The following is a 21736-nucleotide window of genomic DNA, read 5'->3' as shown; positions in this document are numbered from 1 at the left end:
GTTTAACTGCTGTTGCATGGAGAATGTCATCTTGACTGACGCGACTCCTCCAAGTCATGTTAGTACTCATGTTCCTCAAGGCAAACAGGAGTGGCAGCTCTTCATCACAAGCATTTTAATAAACAAATTATAACTATGTGTGTACACACACACACACACACACACATGTGGGGCTATGGGTTTGGTTGTTGAAGCTGCTTTTTTCAGATTTTCATGTCACTCTACAAATTCTAAGCCATTGGGTTTGTTTTTTCCGTTCAACATGGCATTTATTGATAAATCCTTTACATCAATTGATACACAACACATGCACAGCTACAGGGAAATGCTCCAGTTGAATAGAAGAGGGACAGTACACAGCAGTATGGTGACATTCAGCATCACACACCTTTTACCTTATTTCTGCTTGTAGACACCTGTCTCCAACTGAGTACAGCTGTATAAGCAGTTCTAAGAAATCTGAAACTTAAAAACCTATTGCAACAATACAATGAAGTTATTTTTAGACTTGGCTCTGAATGTCGTGTGTAACCATAATTGAATTAACCACAAGTATTTCTATCCAATTTAAGGGAAGACATAGAGCCAGTGATTAGCCAACGTTATAATGAATGAACATTTATAAAATACAATATTAAGATTTCAAATCGCACAGGCATTGTAGAGACCATGAAACAATTCAAGTTGTGTTTGAATTGCTGTTGGTACATTATGTATATGGGTCATGAAGGAAGGGGACAAACCACAATACAGTATACAGTATATCATGTTTGTAATATTTGTAGAATCTGATTTCAAGGAGATTCGCATCTGAAGGATTGAGTTGGTCTTGGTATCTAGACTATGACATTCATGTGGATGAAGAATGATGACAGTGCACTGAAACATAAGTAAATATATGTTCTTGTTATTGTTTTGGAGAAGGTAAAGTAACAAAGGGAAGAACACTATTTAAGACTCGAGGGCAACTAATGACCAGATTGGTGTTAGAGAAGAAACTGAGTGGTTGGAGTTGTATTCTAGGTTCAACTGGGAGGATGGAGACCCCTCAAACCCACAAGCACACATTCATCTACTTTCCTCAACATTAACAGATAAGACAATATTTAACCAATAAATACCTTCAAGACTAGTATAATAACACATGTTATTTTACACTGAAGTGGAATGAAGCCTGGGAGTAAACAAATATTTCTTAAAATTTCCATCGTGTAGTTAATTCTTAAAGAGGGGACATCTTTGGGACAAATGCTAACGCAAGCCAAGGAGTTTTTCTAGTAAAAGAAGTGGTTCTCTACCTTCCCCCTACTTTATTTCAGGCTGGTTACATACATCATTTATCCATCTAAAAGTAATAGTGGATCTCGTTAAAAGATTCAGCCACCTGAAAAACCCTAACAACTATCTCAGCTATCTGCAACTAAACACAATTAAAGACAAATCACATGAAAGGTCTGCAACAGCCTTTGTCAAGGGGATGAACTGAACAACGGTCAGTAGGACCTCCTTTAGATGGAAATGGAATGTGACAAACTACAGCCTGAAAATCAGCCTTTTACTGCAGGGCCACTTTTGACTCATCACATTGTGCCCCTCTGTGTGTCAGAGGGGGATACTATCACATTCCAGCCATGCGGCAGGGTTAACTATTTTCTGGTGAGGCAGTGGTAAAGACAGCCTTATCCAAGACGGGTCCTTGCAGTCTTCCCCACCGCTGGACAATCGGCCACGCCCGATTCCGGGTGGCTGCAGGTGAAGAAGTCATCGGGGTGATTTGTTATAGGCTGGGTGTGTGGTTCTAGACGATTAGTGTTGTTGGACGAAGTTCTGTGGTTGACTGGTTCAGAGAAATGAGTGGTACTTTTTCCAGTGCGGGACTATTGATTGAGTCTGTGGTAAGCGGGTCCGGCCCGCATGTGTCTCCTGCAGGTTAGCTAGTCCTCCTGCTCGGGACATTCCTTTCCTCCCATGACATCGGCTTCCCTGTCTGTGGGGACAAGACAACAAAAAACACATACTTGCTTTAACTAAAAAGGTGTTCCATTCAAGTCGGTGATGGTGGTGCATGGAGTAGTGTGATGCGCTGGGAGCTGCAAGGTTTGTGGTTCAAATCCTGGCTGCCCAATGTGCCATGTCCAAGTGTCCCTGAGAAGGACATCAACCCCCTAATTGCTCCCTTCTGGTTCTGGGTTCATCACATTTTAGGGAGCTTGATATTGATATCACAGCCGTGGTGTCACAAATTTTGCCCACATGTAGAACTTAAAATAATTAATGCTTTCCCCAGATGAATGCAAAAACAGTCTACTCGTGTTAAAGTCTGCAAATGCCTTTATTCTGAAAATAACTTACAAGATCCACCTACTTGTGGTTCTCACTTTGTCACTAGCGCTTGTTGCCGTGAGCCCCCCTTCTGCCCTCCCTCCCAAAGCACCCACAGGTGGCCCAGTCCTTGCACAGTGCAATAGTACCTTGTGGGTACAGTCAAAGCAGACAAAACCCTCCGACCAGACTGTCACACACGCCCCAAACCCAGTTGAGAACGACTGCACTAGATAAGCTCTAAATTTCAAGAGATATTAAATGAAAAAAAGAATACAAATAAAAACAAATATTTTTTACTTTTTGGACTTACTTTTTCATAGACATAGACTTGTTTTACTCTAACTGGTGGTGTAAATGTACTGTAGTGAGACAGTAGTGAAGGATAACATGATTTAGTTGGCCTTTCTCATCAGAATTGTGTTTCATGGAAGTCTCTCATTTTTATTAAAACTTCTGAGGTTAGTTTTGGCGACGTTATGGTGGTGTCGTAGCAGGAGTTGTCTTTGTGTATTGTATGCCTTGTTTGGAGCTCAGGGGGTTGTGGTGGGCGGTTCGTCCTGGCAGGACCGCCTGGTGATTGGTTAGCCCCTCCTTCAGGTGCTGGGACTCCCCCTTTACAGCAGACTGGATGTGTGCGGGTGACTGGCAAGGAGGCATTGATTTCTCCACATGGTTATAAAGACCTTTCCACATTCTGGAGAGAAGGATCAGAAGTCTACATTTAAGACTATGCTTAAATGACTATTCAATGCTTTCTGGAGTAATGTTGGACCAAAAAACAACATATAATATAAAATATCATGTATTGTATAACTCAATTTAAATTGGAATTTTTACCATAACATACTTATCATAAACTACTGAACCAAGGGTACATTTAGCATATGTGTGGAATGCATTCATGCAGCAGCTCACTTGAAGCAGTAGGGTGTGGTGTTTGGCCTCAGGACACCCTGACTCTGGCTCAACTCGTCCTTGTACAGAGGGTTGGTGTACTCTGCTCTGTCCTTCCACAGCTCAGGCCACAAAGAATGACTCCGCTCATGGAGCCTGTAGTCCAACAACACACACCACCCAACAGTTAACATGATACAGCGACGCTTACAATGGCTTTATCAAATCATCTAGCCTAAATTTCTACGTGATCTTTGTCACAGATGAGTTATCTTCTCAGTGCATCCACCATTTTAGACACATAAGGGGTGGCTCAACGTTACTCAAAACGATACCATCTCAAATACAACAATAAATAATCTACATTTGAATCTGTATATGTATACTCCATTAGTGTGTAACATTAGTCACAGCATAGGTTCTCTTCAGAGCAAAAAACAAGGATTTTACTACTCTCAGACGCACGCATTCAGACATGTGCATCGATAGGTCATAAATAACATATATGGTGGATGTTATTGGCTCCTGTGTCATACATAAGGTTACAAAAATTGAACATAAGAAGCAACCATAATTATTGAGACATCCCCTATTGGTGGACTGTTGTTTTCAAACAATGATTTTGTCAACTTGGTCAACGCCATTTTGACATATTTAGACTGTGGAAAAGTGTGAGGTAGAGAGACCATCATTGAAAAAGACATAATATAATCTAGACCAGTGGTTCTCAACTTGTCTGGCTCCGGGACCCACCTTTACCCCTTAATGACAACCCAATTCGATCGGTCAACAGGGGGGGGGAATGAATAGTCATTTAACATTTTTTTTTTCCATGCACTACAAACCCACTACCAGTTGAGAAACACTGATCTAGACCAGCGGTCTCGAGCCACTTGGTACCGGGCCGCGACCCACTAGAAACCCACTACCAGTTGAGAAACACTGATCTAGACCAGCGGTCTCGAGCCACTTGGTACCGGGCCCGCGACCCACTACAAACCCACTACCAGTTGAGAAACACTGATCTAGACCAGCGGTCTCGAGCCACTTGGTACCGGGCCCGCAACCCACTACAAACCCACTACCAGTTGAGAAACACTGATCTAGACCAGCGGTCTCGAGCCACTTGGTACCGGGCCGCAGAGAAAGAGAAAAATAAATAATACTTTTATTTGTTTTTTTCTTCTAAAAAATATTTTACTTTTAAAATGACCAGATTCTCAACAAATGACATGCACTTGTCCCTCTTGAGACATTTCCCAAGCGTTACCCAAGCACTTTCAAGACCGGTGCGCAAAATATTGTCTAACATATGTGGAAGCGCTCTGTGCTAGCTGTAAAAAAAATATATATAAATATAAATAAATAAATAAATAAATCCTTGACCGAGCCCAAAAGGTTCAAAGGAAGTTCAGAATTAGATAAACAATACATCATCAGTGTCATCACACACACACACACACACACACACACACAGTGTCCAACCTCATGTCCCTACGTTCCTTCTGGCTGTTGCCCAGGAAGCTCCCATACTGACAGGAGTAGATGTGTGTGTGTATGGCGATGAGGAAGTACTCGTTGAACTCAAAGGCGCACGGGAACTGCTCAGATAGCTGCCACACACACTCCAGAAACTGATCGATGACAGGAGACACCTCTTTGGGATCTCCATCCAGGTGGGCGTACCTGTAGGAACACAGCTCTTTAACGCATTATCACACGACACAACCTTCAAAAAAATAAATTATTTACTAAATTAACATGGAACTGACATACATGGAGATAAAATTGTCTCAATTTTGAAGAGATGTGAAATATTATATTTGCCAATTTACCAAATTTTAACAATGTTTTCAAGAAATTCAATTTAGTACAACCAATTTCCGGCTCCAGGTAAGGTACAAATTATTATACTGTACTTTTAACACGTTTATTAAAAGCATCAAAACCAAACTGTAGGCTAAGAAATGAATTGCTGTTATGAATGTGAAGAAAAGCCTGGCTATTAAGTAAGTATTATTAAGCATGAATGCAAGAAAAGTAGAAAAAAGAGTAAATAATAATAATTTAATTGTTACAGGTACCTGTGGGAGAACTTGTGTCCAAAGGAAACCCAGTCTCTTTCTATCAGCACCTAGGAAATGGGAAGGAGATGAGAACTGAGTTTGTTAGAGCCGTTAGTATTGTGTGTGTTACCATGAGTCCTTTGATGGTTCGGTAGTATGGGTCCAACAGGATACTGGCAACAGAGCAGGCCTGGGCCGTCCTGTCCCAGCCATCTGAACAGTGAACCAACACGCTAACACCTTCATCGGCCACAGCCTGAGGGGGGGAGAGAGAGAGCAGTTAAATGACCTAGTGGTAACTACCAGTCCCTCCCCTTCCAGCCCTGGAGGATGTCCCAATCCAGCATCCTTTGGAGGGTTGCATCCTTTGGAGAATATATCCTTCAGGAGTTGCCTTTGTAGACCAGTTGTGGCACTATATCTGCGACAAAGCTGTCCTATTCCGTCAACTCCAATATGCATTATTTCATTCCAGGTGGCAACAGGAGAGCAGCGGGGGATGCGGCAGCTATTTCTTAAATGTAAGTACTGGAATTCACTCAAAAATCTACTGATAGGATATCATATCTAACCTTATAACATCACATCTTCGTTTCTAAAATCGCTTAAGTTACTTGACGCTCCCCCTCCCATATAGAGCACCTGTCCCAAGCTGTCCGCTTCACCTGAAACCCCTGAGTCTTAAGTCCCTCCATGTTCTGTTTCTTTTGAACGTGAATGTACAAACACACATTTATAACAAACAGCTCACATTACCGGGAGCCGCTGTGCTGTTAACGGCAGCTGTCTGCCCGCATCCAACCGTAGTCATTAGTGAAAAGTCAATTTAATGCCTTAACTATTACACTTTGGAGGCTGACTAACATTTTACTGAAATGTTGAGAATAAATACACGAAGAAAGTCAACTTGCTTTGCTCCTTTGGTTTAGTGGTGTGATTTTAAAGTAACTTTACATTTTGATTGGTTTTATGGAGCCCGGAGGAAGCAGCATCAAGTTGTTTGTGGTGACTTTCAGCTACTGTAGCTCGGATGTCTTCTGTAATATCTTAAGGTTACAGTTAAATTAGCTCAGAGGAAAGGCTGATGATGCAAACAGGAAGTCCAGACAGTCTCATTTCGGTGACCGCTCGGTTCAGCCTATGCGGTCTTGAAGGAACCGGCCCACGTAGTGAAGGCTGGAGGAATCAGCCCAAAAACTCTTTGTTCTGAAATGTGTGCAGCCTCGGGATAACTTGATTAGGTTAAAACCATTTCCGTAAAGCATGATACTGATTGTAGATACCAGCGGTTCTAATCTCCAAAGCTGGAAAAGCTCCACAGTGATTCTTCCTTTTACCTACACCTGTGTTTTATGAGTTTCTAAACAAATAATATTTGTGGTTGCTGTGAGGGGTCCTGCCTGTGTGTGGGTTTGTGCACGGTATTTCTGTCTGTGTACACACCTTGGCTATAAAGAGCCCCGCGTCCAGTACAGCTTTAATATGTTTGAGCCAACCAGAGTTCTCCAGACCATACAGGAAGTCAGTCATGGATGGAGATCTCATCTCGCCCACTGCAATGGACAGAGACACACAAGTAAATGGGGAGAAATGCCATCAAACAATGACTGGAGTACTTTATTTTACTTGGCTGTTTCATATTTTTTTAAGTGATGTATTATTGGTTTGTGGACAAACACAGACACACCGTCGATGATTTTCTGTTGGCTACTTCTCATAACGTGGATGTTTTCGATGCCGATGAACTGCAGCTTGATGTTGGTGTAGTGATCCTCGTTCTCATAGCCTTTACCTGCTGCTCGATTTGCCATGGCATTAAGCTGGAACCACACACACACACACACACATATATATATATATATATATATATATATATATATATATATTAGGGCTGTCAAATGCTTAAAAATGTTAATCAAATTAATCAGAATTTTCAGTGGATTAATCAGGATTAATCACTATTTGCAATTACACCTTAATCCTAACCATTTTTTCTTTCTGAAATGCATACCAAAGATAAATAACAGGACACAGATACATAATTAGTATTATTATTATTATCATCATTTTATTTTTTTACATAAATACATGTTATTGATATTTGACTTGGTTTAATTCATTCCAGAAAATAATCAAATCAATGTTATTTGATAAGTTACAGACTGATTTCCCTGCATGGCTCTAGAAGGGTCTCGAGCCTCTGCAGTTTATCCCACTCTGCTTCGGTCGGCAAAACAAGTTTGTGCTCCTGATGGTCCAGGGCTGCGATGACCAGACATGCCAACCCTCCCGATATTTCCGGGAGACTCCCGAATTTCAAAGCCCCTCCCGAAAATCCTTTTGAATTGGAAAGTATGGCGATGACGGCCTCTTTATTTCTGCTCACGCGCTTGACCATTTCCAGCGTCGAATTCCAACGTGTTGGAACATTTTGCTATTGTGTTGGTCAAATGATCTGAGGTTGATTTTGTTAATGGCCTGCGAACATTCAGCGTGGACTGGCGCAAACGACTTGCTGAACCTGACGGCCTGACATGCCTACAGGTGGCAGTAATGTTTTGTATAGGATGAAGTGCATTCCCTAGAGGAAGAGGTACTTTGCTGACCTGAATAATTTGTCACACTGCGCATGCGTGAAATGTGTTAAAAAAATTGATGTAAAGAACCACTGCCCTAGAGGGTCAGGTTAATTTTCTTTAATTGTATTTTCGATTTAGTCCCAGATGCCAACAGAAGTCCTTTACCTTGGAGGAGGTCCTTCCCTTTTTCTTTTATTGAACAGACTAAATAGCCTTGTGTTATTTATCTTATGCCATTTGTCTCTCTACACTGTGACAATTGTCCGCTCTGTATCCGAGTTCCACACAGGAACTGTGTGTGTACAGAGATATGTACGTGCACACACTCTCCCCATTGTCGGTCTTCGTCCATACGCCCTCCCCCTTCCCAAAAGCTGTAAACCCAAGGAAACACTGAGTGTGTTTATATTAGTAACTTATAATACTTGGATATGCGAGTAAGTCTGGAGGGGAGATACCTTTGGCCTGGTGTCCACCACATAGATGTAGTCACTGCCAGGGTTGGCCTTCATCATAACCTGCAGCATCATCTCATCATCCTGAGAGCGTCCACTGAAGCCGGACAGTGGCTGACTACACCGACATACGGCTGCCTGGATGACAATGAAACATCAGAATTGTTGTAATGCTGCTCCAACTATTGTTCTTCTATTCTTTATTTCATTTATTTATATTATTCTATTTCTACCGTGGCACCTTTCAGCACAAATTGTCATTCAAATATTCTACTCCTTCAAGATAGGGTTTTATAACTTTTCAGCATTCTACCTTTCATGCTTGAATTAATATCAATCACTATTCATGACATTTTTAACATGGTTTATTTCAAATCCTCTTAAAACAAATCTTTCTTCCTCCATCTTTTAGCTACAGCCACCATTAAAACTTCAAGATGTGCATGTGCCATCACTGCGGCAACCACACACCACTCAGTCTCTCACACAAGTTATATTAGCTGATTAGTAGAGTCACATGATGCAGTCATACAGTCAACTCAGAACAACATTGTGCGAACTGATAAGTACGGAGCGCTAAACGTCTGCAGCATCAGACAAACATTTAATGATGTTTGACGATAAATTAACCACAACGTAAGCACCGCTGAAAACATTACTTCGCACGTTTCCTGAAAAATAAACAAACTCAAAAAATCGGTGATTTCCGTGAGCTGTTTACTGTTTGTCATGTTTAATGAAGAGCGAGAGAGGGAGGGAAATACAGACACAGAGACAAACAGGCAAGCAGAGAATTTAGAGGGAGTTTTACTGTTCTACAAATTTGACAAGTTGACTAGTTTTGTTTAATTTAAAGCCGCAATAATTAAAATTAAGCTAGGTCTTAATTTGAGCTACATGACAGTCTGGTAAGAGCTTCATTGCTATGTGCTACAGTGTAGGGCCCTGTCCACCAGAAATGTTTTTTCCCCAAAATGCTGAAGCCGGTCATTCCAAAAGCATTGGTTTTCTAAAAAATGTGTGCCTGGAGTATTCCCCAAGTTCTGATTCAATGCATTGTTTCAGTTGTCTTTTCTACCTGAAGATGGATTTAAAAACAAAGAGGAGTGGAGGATAGCGAGGATAGCGAGGAGAGCGGGAGAGGCAGACAAACAGAGAGATACTGACCAGGTTAATAGATCTTAGAATGTATCTCACAAGGCAGGGACTAGCATTCCGAGGTGATAATGAGAGTAACTCAAGTAACAACCATAGTAACTTTCTAGAACTTGAGAATCTATTTTCCTGCTATGACAGTGTGCTGAAGATGCATACAGAAAATATTGGAAGAGTGAAAGTCACCCAGAAAGGCCCCAGGTGTCACTGCTGTCAAACAGAAGCCAAAATGACGTGATCACAGCACTGGGAGGGAGATCCAAAGAGAAATCCAAGAAGCTGAAATGTACTATATTCTCTTGGATGAACTTGCAACATGGCCGACAACAGGCCGGGAGCTGGAGAATACTGTAGTCTCCCTTCTACAGAAGTCGCATAATAGATATTTACTCATTAGGAGCAAGGAATTGAAGGTTTGAGTTTGTACAATGTTTCCAGGTAGCACTACAGTACACATACAGCGGGTGAAATAAGTATTGAACACGTCGCCATTTTTCTCAGTAAATACATTTCCAAAGGAGCTATTGAGATGAAATTTTCACCAGATGTTGGTAACAACAAAGTAATACATACATACAAGGAAACCCCAACTGATGGCCTACAAAAAGGTCTCATTGCCAAGGTGTCACACAAGAAAATTAGGGGATATATGGTCTATGTTCAAGAGAATGAATGGGAAAAGGAAGTCTGGTAAAATTCCAGCTTTGATTGATAGAGAGAAGATAATAGTATCAGATAAAGGAAAGGCAGAAGTGCTAGGGAGGGCCTTTGTGGCAGTTCACAGTTGTGAAAACCTTAGTGACATACATAAACAGGAGAAAGAACAGGCATTAAGAGAGAATAAGGAAGTGAAGTTAAAAAAGGAGGATGGCATGTCAATACTAGACGTGGATTTTACGTTATCAGAACTCAACATAGCGCTGCTGGGCACTGGATATACAGCACCCGGGCAAGATCGATAATGTTATGCCATGTTCAGACAGTTACCAGGCGAATCATTTAAGTTAATATTAAGACTGTTTAATAAAATTTGGAGGGACGGAATAATACCACACAGTTGGAAAAGTGCAGTAATATTACCATTCAACAAGCCTGGTAAGGACCCAGCTAATCCTGATAACTATAGGCCCATAGCATTGACATTCCACCCCGCAAATGGATGGAGAGGATAATAGTTCGTAGACTATCACATACACTCACCGGCCACTTTATTAGGTACCCCATGCTAGTAACGGGTTGGACCCCCTTTTGCCTTCAGAACTGCCTCAATTCTTCGTGGCATAGATTCAACAAGGTGCTGGAAGCATTCCTCAGGGAGTTTGGTCCATATTGACATGATGGCATCACACAGTTGCCGCAGATTTGTCGGCTGCACATCCATGATGCGAATCTCCCGTTCCACCACATCCCAAAGATGCTCTATTGGATTGAGATCTGGTGATTGTGGAGGCCATTTGAGTACAGCGAACTCATTGTCATGTTCAAGAAACCAGTCTGAGATGATTCCAGCTTTATGACATGGCGCATTATCCTGCTGAAAGTAGCCATCAGAAGTTGGGTACATTGTGGTCATAAAGGGATGGACATGGTCAGCAACAATACTCAGGTAGGCTGTGGCGTTGCAACGATGCTCAATTGGTACCAAGGGGCCCAAAGAGTGCCAAGAAAATATTCCCCACACCATGACACCACCACCACCAGCCTGAACCGTTGATACAAGGCAGGATGGATCCATGCCTTCATGTTGTAGACGCCAAATTCTGACCCTACCATCCGAATGTCGCAGCAGAAATCGAGACTCATCAGACCAGGCAACGTTTTTCCAATCTTCTATTGTCCAATTTCGATGAGCTTGTGCAAATTGTAGCCTCAGTTTCCTGTTCTTAGCTGAAAGGAGTGGCACCCGGTGTGGTCTTCTGCTGCTGTAGCCCATCTGCCTCAAAGTTCGACGTACTGTGCGTTCAGAGATGCTCTTATGCCCACCTTGGTTGTAACGGGTGGTTATTTGAGTCACTGTTGCCCTTCTATCAGCTCGAACCAGTCTGGCCATTCTCCTCTGACCTCTGGCATCAACAAGGCATTTCCGCCCACAGAACTGCCGCTCACTGGATGTTTTTTCTTTTTCGGACCATTCTCTGTAAACCCTAGAGATGGTTGTGCGTGAAAATCCCAGTAGATTAGCAGTTTCTGAAATACTCAGACCAGCCCTTCTGGCACCAACAATCATGCCACGTTCAAAGTCACTCAAATCACCTTTCTTCCCCATACTGATGCTCGGTTTGAACTGCAGGAGATTGTCTTGACAATGTCTACATGCCTAAATGCACTGAGTTGCCGCCATGTGATTGGCTGCTTAGAAATTGGCAGAAACGAGCAGTTGGACAGGTGTACCTAATAAAGTGGCCGGTGAGTGTATATTTGAACAGAGAGGATTACTGACCAATATACAAAGTGGATTTAGAAAAGGGCGCTCCACAACAGATGCTCTAGTTAGAGTAAGTAATGATGTGGAAAAGGCATTGAAAATGAAAGAACTAATGACAATTGTATATTTTGACATAGAAAAGGCATATGATACCATGTGGCGGGAAGGTTTGCTTATTAAGCTAACTAGTATGGGGATAGGAGGAAGGTTATATAATTGGGTTATGGACTTTTCAACAGATAGGAAAATTAAAGTTAAAGTTGGATCTGAGGTATCTATAGAATTTAATGTAGACAATGGAATTCCCCAGGGGAGTGCAATTAGTCCGATACTGTTTAACATAATGATTAATGATATTTTTTCAAAAATGAATGGACGCATAAAAACAGCACTATATGCGGATGATGGGGCCATTTGGATGAGATGAAGGAATGTGTCATAAGTATTAGGTAACATAAGGAAAGCAATCAGGGAAGTAGAGATGTGGTCATATAAGTGGGGATTCAAGATGTCGACAAGCAAATCTTGTTATATGATGTTTACAAAGAAGCGCAAGTGCCATGTTGAAAGTTTAAAATTATATGAGCAGACAATGGTGAAAGTAAATACATTTAAGTACCTGGGACTATGGTTTGAAAGTAGGGGTACATGTAAAAAGGCATATTAGGAACTTAGAAACTAAATGCCAAAAAGTTATAAACCTGATGAGAGCTGTGGCGGGATGTGACTGGGGTGCAGAAAGGCAGTCGTTAATTAACATCTATAGGGCTTGCATGAGGTCATCAATAGACTATGGTTGCGTAGTTCATGGTGCAGCGGCAAAAACAGTGCTGGAAAAAATAAATAGATTACAGTATAGAGCATTACGTGTATGCATTGGAGCTGTTAAGACAACCCCCATCAACGCTATACTCATAGAAGCTGGAGAGATACCTTTGGAGTTAAGAAGAGAGAAACTGGAGATGGCGTATTGGATTAAATTGAAAGGAAGTGGGAAAGAAAACCCACACAGAAATGTTGGGAGTATACAAAGTTTCAGGGTTTAGGGTTTGGATGGACAAGAGAAATGAGAGTGCGGGAATACGAAATGGAAGCCATAAATTTCACCATGGCCAACCCAGTCAGTAGAATTCCACCATGGCTCTTTCCAGAAGTAAGTAAGCTGATATAAATATATTGGAAAAGAAAAGGGAATGGAGGAAATAGGAGTCAAAACAAACATCTACTTAAGAAACAGTTACAATTATTTAAAGATTTACACAGACGGATCTAAGAATAAACAGGAAAATGTGGGAGTTTGAATATACATATATACCAGATTTTAAAATCCATATCTCTAAAAGACTATCTGACCGGTTATCAGTGTACACAGCAGAAATAGTAGCAGTCATTATTGCACTACAATGGGTAGAAGAGGTTCGACCTGATAGGGTGGTACTGTGCACAAAGAAAATGCTGAACATGTAATACTGAACTGTAAATTGAATGAAGTGGAAAGGCAGGTGCTTAAAGATAAGGTTCAGGAGGCAGGGAGGGAGTGGAATCTGGTAGGGATACTGGGATCAGAAGGAGAAGGAATAAGAACTACAAGGAAGGCTCTAATTACCTTTTTAAAAGACTCAGGGATATGGAGTAGAATTTAAATGACATGACTATACACACTCCAGTACAGTAGGTGGCGGCATGTACCTAAACGTTGGTTGCAGTCCGCCATTAAATAAGAGAAGAAGAAGAAGGTGTCACACAAGACACATCCCATGATGGATAAAAGCAAAGAGCTGTCTCAAGACCGTCACAACCTAATTGTTGAAAAACACAATGATGACATTGGTTATAGGCGCATTTCTAAGCTTCTGAATGTTCTGGTGAGCACTGTTGGGGCCATAATACGGAAGTGGAAAGACAATCATTTCACCATAAATTTGTTTCGACCCGGTGCTCCTCACAAGATTTCTGACAGAAGAGTGAAAAGAATAATCAGAAGAGTTGTCCAAGACCCAAGGACCACTTGTGGAGAGCTTCAAAAAGACCTGCAATTAGCAGGTTCTGTTGTCTCAAAGAAAACACTAAGTAATGCACTCCACCACCATGGCCTGTATGCACGCTCACCACATAAGACTCCATTGCTGGAAAAAAAAGCATGTTGAAGCTCGTTTAAAGTTTGCTAAACAACATTTGGAAAAGCCAGTGAAATACTGGAAGAATGTAGTGGGGTCAGATGAGAGCTAAATTTAACTGTTAGGGATGCCATAACACACACCATGTTTGGAGGAGAAATGGCAATGCACATCCCCCTAAAAACACCATACCAACAGTGACGTTTGGAGCTGCTTTTCAGCAAATGGTATTGGCAAACTTCACATAATTGAAGGAAGGATGAATGGGCAAATTTACAGAGACATTCTTGACAGAAATCTGCTGCCATCTACCTTACAAAAAGGGTGATTCAACAGCCTGTGTGTGTGTGTGCGTGTGCGTGTGCGTGTGCGTGTATCACACTAACCAATGTGTCCTGGTGGAAATAGGACAGAGCAGGGAATCGCCCTCGACTCCTGAACCTTGAGCTCCCCACGATTAAGGCAGTGGTGGCTGACTTTGGAACAAAGAGTTGTGATGGGTATGTATCACAGACCTAGGAGAGGACAAACGCACACATCTGAACTAGGTTTCTGTCCAGTCGTATAGAGCTAATGTGTATAACAGTCAAATCTAATGTAAGGATTAAGCCGATATGTCAAGCAGTGCAACAGTATGGCTCATTGTTTAAAAGAGCAATGCGGTTTTAATTTGGTTCTTTTCATGACATGTGTTTATAATAAAAAATAATATTTCTAAACATATTAATAAAGTCCTTACTATACATTCTTTGAATGGTCATTCTGCTGCTGAGTGGTTTACATTATACCTTTTACTAAGATTTGAAGGGCTTCTGAGTAACATATCACAGTGCTGTTTGTACATTCTTTAATATTAAAGGCCTGGGTTGATGGGGGATGATTAGCCATAGTGATGCCAGAAGTCTTTAGGCTATCATTCAAAACTCACATCTGTTAAATGTAATTTTATACAAAGTGACTTACAATAAGTGTATTTCAACCATAAGGATATGAACAAGTACAATTTCAAATTAAATAAATAAGCTGATTTACAACTTGCTATAGATAAAAGCCATTATAAGTACAATTTAAGTTCTACAATTTGTTAGTTGTTTTAGTCAAGGTATAGTTTGAAGAGGTGTGTCTTTAGTTCAGAAGATGTGAAGGCTCTACAGCATCACTTTCTCAGTCTTGGTCAAAATTATGTGATTAGTGAAGAAGAAACACAATATGTGTAGTTTCAAGGACATCACAAGGAAAAAAACATTCAACATTTTGGGGAAATATGCTTAGTAGCTTTCTTACTGACTTATATGAGAATATCTATGCTGCTTTAAAGTCTACATGCTATGCAACTGTCACGGTTTGGGTCTGCTCTGTCTTATTTTGTAGTTTTCATGTCTCTGGTGTTCCTGGGTAACTTCACTTCCTGCCTTGTCCTGTCTTCCCCTGTAATTGTCTGCCGTGCCTGATCGTTTCCACCTGTGTTCAATCACCTGCACCTCCCTTGTGTATTTAAGCCCTGTGAGTCCCTTGTCTGGTGTGGCGTCATTACATGTCGACGTTCTTGTGTCCCGTCAAGTAAGTCAAGTCTATGTTTTCAAGTCCAGGTCCCTGTTTTTTTGTCTGTTTTGTTTTTGCCTCCTTCCTCCCCTTTTTTGGTTGGAGTGATTTTGAGTTTGAGTTTTTTGACAATTAAAGTCTTTTATTTTTCAAACTCCGCATCTGAGTCCTCCCTCCTTGCCCTCGACCGCGTCCTCCCTGACAGCAACCACCAGCACCTGTGCAGCTCACTAATGTATCTGTTTGGTGTGACTTTGTACAGGAGGTACATGATAGACTATTTCTTGGCAAGGACCAGTGAGTACAGTTCTTGTTCGTGCTAAACCTAATAAATATAGTATATAGTAGTATAAAACATAAAATGCAGTAATGGGACATTAAAACTATACCATGGAGATAATAACTAAACATTTGGAATTTACTCTCAAAGTAATTTTAAGATAAAAAATGATAAAACACGATTCTGATTAAATATTCAAGTAACTATTTATTTATACTTTACTTAATATGTACTCTATATATTATGGATCTAGTGTAATAGTATTTGAGTGAGACATGCAATCCTGAACAGAGTACAATTAATGTGATACATTGTGGTCAAATTGATACCTGGGATATGAAAGTAAATCTGTGCCATCGGGGGTTGAAATAAAAAGGTGATTGAATTTCTAGCACTGAATATTTATGCATTGAAATTATGTACCTGAATGTTTTTCAACATTAAAAGACCGCAAAAAAATTCAACCTAAAAAAAATAATATCCGGGACACTAAGGAAGAGCAATCGATTCTAGATTCAAGAACAGGAGCGTCAAGCTAAAGGAGCGAGCACCCAAAACACCTTCGGCTTCGGATTGTAGCCATGTCCAATAATAACGGGGCTTTAACTCTTCTTTATGCCATCAGTGTGGCAACGTATGAAGAAATACATAATAGAACATATAATGTTCACCCTGAACCAAAACGTTTGCTTGCCACTGACGATATACAACTTTATTACAACTATACAAATCAGTTAGAATCCTATAAGCTTGGTTGGCCGAGTGTGTAGCGCCTCGCTTTGTGGCACAACGTTATTTTGCGCGACACGGTTTGAATCCCGGTTGTGGCGGACTTTTATTAAATGTTCTTTTATGTATTTCTTCATACGTGGCAGTGACGTAGTGCTCACTTATACAATCGTAATTGCTGCAATGGATATGGGATGCATTTTTGAACATTTTCAGCACAATATGTTTGCAAATGTGTGACGACTCAAGTGACGGAGGCAGACAACATCTGCCTGTCGGGGGAAAACAAACACGCACCCGTAGCCAAACCAGTAGTTCAAAAACCAGTAGGCACGTAACACAGTCACTGAAAAATGACTTTATGAGCAAATACAGGATCCCTTTGAGATAAATTCTAAAGCCTCGCATTAAGACGTACATCCCTTTATGTAAGACTCTGCGCTACTTGCAGGTCGCTGTGTTGTGCCAGATCCTCAATAAAGTTTACCCATGGTCATGAAGACTCATTTAACGTTACGTGGACTTTGAATGCCGCTTAATACCCAACTGAGATCGGCTTGTGCCGCTCAGAAAAAGGATCCTTCCACCGACCACTTTCCGCACTCGGCGCTACTGCGGTTATTCCTGCATGTCCTGTCGGATTTATGCGTCTGCACGCTCCGTTAAAGCCGCTGCCCCCCCCACTACGATACAGCGGCTCATGTGCCTCTTCAAGCGCGTTCCTGGATTCAAAACTCCAATCACTCCTTACAGCTTGTCGAAGGATCTCAGCATCATTAAATTAATTCAAAACTAGAAGAAGAGGCGTATTCTGAGCGGCTGTACGCTCTTGTTTAACTTCCGCTTAGTTCATGTCCAATACAGTCTGTTAATGTACAAATGTCAGCTGTCTATTACGGAATACAGACACAAACCACACTGATGGCATAAAGAAGAGCCCCGTTATTATTGGACATGGCTACAATCCGAAGCCGAAGGTGTATTGGGTGCTCGCTCCTTTAGCTTGACGCACGCTCCTGATCTTGAATCTAGAATCGATTGCTCTTCCTTAGTGTCCCGGATATTGGTGTGTCAAGGTTGATATTTTTGGGGTTGAATATTGTAACCTCCATTTCTGTTGCGGCTGAATATTTCAACAGTTTTTTTTTTAGGTTGAATTTTTTTGCGGTGTTTTAATGTTGAAAAACATTCAGGTACATAATTTCAATTCATAAATATTCATTGCTAGAAATTCAATCACCTTTTTATTTCAACCCCCGATGGCACGATTTACTTCCATACCGGGAGGTCATGTTGTCTAAAATGTAAATTCCCAGATATAAATCCCAGTAGTACTTCACTACCATTCAGAATGCATGTAGCCAAGATCTCTCTTCTGGAAATGAGGTTGTTCTATTCCTTCTTTTAAAAGAAAATACCTTTATACCCGACTTTCATTTCTACACATTAAGAACAAGTAACAGATGCACTGACCCTATATTCGCTGTTGGCCGCTGTAGCAACCCACAAGTTATTTGGAACTCCCATCCTCTTGAAGTCAGCTGTTACGTCGACGAAGTTCCAAGACTCTTCTCTTTCCACTTTGTTCACATTGGGATTAAAGGACAGGCAGTACAGCTCACTGTACTTCTCTGAAGAGAGGAGCAAAGAATCATGTTGAAACTGTGCCCTAATGCACTTAACATTCTTTGCGAAATTACATTGAAATTACATTAAAACACCATGATGACACCAGACGCCTTTGTGAGCATGAAATCCCAGTGACTTACATTTAACAAATTACTTACATAAATACATGCACACACCTGGCCGCGATAATCTTAGCAATGACGTGTGGACATCCAAACAGTCTCTCTCCTGCGGAATGAGGATCTGGAAGACACGGAAGTCCTTACAATGCAGAATCAGCTGACTTCCTGTGGGAATGGTGGGTGGCCTCTCCACACTGCTCAGCATACTGTGCAACACCTGAAACACACAAACACACATCTGTGCTATTTTTCTAACATAAAGAGGTGCACACAATCACAACAGTGTTTGGTTTCCTCTATTAGACCGTTTTGTAAATACATAATGAGGCTTTAATGTGAACAGAAGTCAGTGACATCACAGCACTATAAAAACAACTAGCTCATTACAAATCACATTATTGTATCAGTTTTGTGAGCTATACTGTTAATCTTCTGGGTTTTCACACAGAAAGTGAATGCTTTTAAATGAGGAAGAAGATCAAAGTCATTTGAATTACGATATACCTGGAATCTGTCTTATTTGTTTCTACTAATCCAATTGACACATTTGCAGCCTGTTGGGTTCAATATGACACTCCTGGATCCCTGTTTTAGCTTGTCAGGTCCAAGTGCCCAAGGCAGTATCCTTCTCCACCTCTAGCAGTAGACTCCAAATAGGGAGGATATTTCCTTTCTGCCTCTAGAAACTCAGCACTTACACAATCCAAATGAACATGATATTATTGCTTAATAGCCTACTTGATCCAAACCGTACTGAAGCTCAACAACATTGTCATGTAATTCTAACTTAAAGGAGACCTATCATGCTCATTTTAAGACTCATACTTGTATTTTTACTTTGGTTTCCACCTTAACACTGTTGCATGCTTTGATGTTAAAACAGCATTTTTCTTGTATTATCTATGTGAATATCATTTTATGCACCTTCTGTCTCTTTAAATTACTTCTGAGGTATGTTGCTGTGATAATTTAATTTCTTTTTTTGCATTAATACATACAGAATTGGATTAAATGAGCCTTGATTTCAATGGAACATCATTGTCATTAACTTGCATGTTACAATTTGAACACTACTTTTTCAATTCTTCAGTTATTCACGTAATTGGTTTTTTTGCATCATGCTTGGAAGAACTAATTTGATATTCCTGTTGCCAAGTTGCCAGATTCTTGCTGCTACCCTACAGGACCTTGTCTAAAGAACTATCCACAATCTCAACTTATACCAAATCAGTTTTCCCCTCCACTACAAATTTAGCACGAGTATTATACTACTACGTTCTTCTTTACACCTCAGGAGAGAGGGTATTTAAGGATCCCGGTCAATTACCTGGGCTACTCAAGTGCTGGTTTCCTCCACATTGTTGGCTTACCTTGTAAAGGGTAAAAATGTGGGCAATATTCCTGTACTGTATCATACATGTCACCACTTTACCTTTGGCATGTATTCTGTTTCTTGGTTTCTTGGTGGATAAGTGGATAGAGGAATATTTGAAAATTCAGAGCCGAGCCGGAGTTTGACTGGGATATAAGTCATCTAATAAATTTAGCAGGTCGGTGTGACGATGGATGATTACTCTTATGAATAGTGAAATGTATCAATTTTTACTGGGTCCCAGATCAAGTGTAAAAGCCATGGTTTGGCACCCTGCCTCCAGATTACCCATGTCTCCTTGCGTGTCTCAGGGTCGTTTTCTACAAAGATGGTGTGTGTGGCTGAAAGGTACAGAGTCCCGATGCTGGCCTTTCTCGGTCCTGACGATCGGTCCAGGAGACGCACATTCTCCACCTACAAGAGGCAAAAATAATAAAGAGGTGGGAAAATACTCGGTTCAAACTTGATGAATAGTCAGAGTATGTCTCAGAAGTATGTCTCTTCACTCACAAAAGCACACACATTTATTTGCACATTCAAAGCACATTATTTTACTGACATGAATCTCACATGAGTAAACATAAAAATTAAAAATAAGTAATTTGACAAATTAAATTGTCTCTAAATCCAGGACGTCTTGTAAGTGTGCACTGGTTGTGAGGTTTTGTACTGATACACTCCTTGGTAATGAGTGTATCAGTACATTCATATTCCATAAGTAGCCAAAAACTTACGTTGGCAACAGGAGCACTTGAATACAATTCAATTCATTTTATATAGCTCAAAATCACAAATCAGAGTCAGAGTGTTTTACAGTCTCTAGCCAAGACCTGTCCCAAAACCCTCCCGTCGGCACAGGAAAAAGTCCCCCATCACTAAGCATCATCACAGCCAAATACTACAGCTAGCTACGTTAGGGATTCGACGGATAAGTCCATTATCGGACATAATGGTGGCAGAGATTTGAGGATTCCTGTGAAAACGGTATATTAGTATGAATGATTAGTAGTATTCTCTAAGCGACAAACACACACGGCTACGCAGTCTGAACATGAGGGTTTCCCCATGTAGCCCCCTGCTAGCATGCTGTCCGGGTTTTGGACGTCCCTGCAGCCTGCCCCATCAGGAGAGAATAACAGATAACTGACCCAAATGGTGCCTCCATGACGAGATGGACGGAGGACCAGGGGGACGGAGGTCCAGGGGGACAGAGGACCTAGCGTGGCATCGAACGCTGGCCGAACGGGCGCAGCGATGAAGCCACAAAGACGAAGGACAAAATAGGCTAAAGTTATATTTAGTTATTGGTATTAAAATGCTGAGTGTAATTACCTTAGGCGTCCGGATGTGCTCCATCACCGACAACCAAAATGGTGGAGATGGAGATAAAGCGTGTATAATGGGGGGGGGGGGCAGTTCTTATATTCCCAGATTTACGTCAACAAATGAGGTGTCCACCTTGTGGTTGCTGTACCCACACTTCCCTGCAGTAGTCTCCATGATTTCCTTTGATCTATTAGACCTGAAGGAAAGCGGTACCTCAGGTCAGTGCTAACGGTACACCGGACCAGTGCTAACGGTACACCAGACCAGTGCTAACGGTACACTAGACCAGTGCTAACGGTACACGGGCTCTCTCCTCTAGGCTGTGATAGAAGATGCATCGGCGTCAGGCGAACCATAATTAAATGCAAGGCCTTTGGTTTTAATTTTCAAAATAAAATCCAGTAATTCGTATTCGAGAGAAGAGCTTTAGAAGTTGCATTTCCGTCTAATTCTGAATTGCACCTATGCATGCATAGGCAAAACACGTTTGAAGAAAACTATCTTAAAAAACTATCTTATATGTTAAAAAAGTATGTTGTTGATCAATTTTGAAACCTGTACTTTATTTCAACATTTTTGAGTAAAAGGGAACTCATTCAAAACTGCAAACTTGATTCTGGAACACAGCTAGTTCTAAGAGCGTCTTGGAAAACGAAAAACTAATTATTCTCCTTTCTTTGAACTGAAAATCGTGCGTTTTCATATATAGAAATCATGTTT

The 21736-nt window shown here is 41.0% G+C and overlaps 1 protein-coding gene across 4 annotated transcripts; it reads right to left on the bottom strand.

The window, feature by feature from the left end:
• Positions 1–975: 975 nt before the first annotated feature.
• mtmr7b (myotubularin related protein 7b) lies at positions 976–21379 on the bottom strand. Of its 4 annotated transcripts, none has more exons than XM_037471507.2 (15): positions 21023–21379; positions 20839–20975; positions 19979–20104; positions 18373–18535; positions 18041–18198; positions 14403–14531; positions 8323–8457; positions 6973–7105; positions 6729–6838; positions 5416–5541; positions 5304–5353; positions 4705–4905; positions 3241–3375; positions 2844–3019; positions 976–1987 (listed from the first exon to the last, which is right to left on the bottom strand). In XM_037471507.2, the coding sequence occupies exons 4-15, from the start codon at positions 18521–18523 to the stop codon at positions 1935–1937; spliced, it is 1557 nt and encodes a 518-aa protein (XP_037327404.1). In that variant the 5' UTR covers positions 18524–18535; positions 19979–20104; positions 20839–20975; positions 21023–21379; the 3' UTR covers positions 976–1934. The 4 variants fall into 4 exon arrangements, with proteins under 4 accessions (XP_037327404.1, XP_037327405.1, XP_037327402.1 ...); XM_037471508.2 differs by having other exon boundaries at positions 20839–20924; XM_037471505.2 differs by lacking the exon at positions 20839–20975.
• Positions 21380–21736: the final 357 nt, after the last annotated feature.

The sequence above is a fragment of the Pungitius pungitius genome, chromosome 9 (assembly GCF_949316345.1).
Source record: "Pungitius pungitius chromosome 9, fPunPun2.1, whole genome shotgun sequence".
Classification (NCBI taxonomy): domain Eukaryota; kingdom Metazoa; phylum Chordata; class Actinopteri; order Perciformes; family Gasterosteidae; genus Pungitius; species Pungitius pungitius.
This window is presented reverse-complemented; position numbering and strand designations above follow the sequence as displayed.

Coding starts and splice junctions, on each gene's coding strand:
- mtmr7b (XM_037471505.2), bottom strand. CDS start 21,046: ATGGAGCACATCCGGACGCCTAAG. Junction 14,532..18,040: donor CGGCCAACAGCGAATATAGG/GTCAGTGCATCT, acceptor GTCCTCTCCTAG/GTCTGTGATACATACCCATC. Junction 5,354..5,415: donor GAACCATCAAAGGACTCATG/GTAACACACACA, acceptor CCCATTTCCTAG/GTGCTGATAGAAAGAGACTG.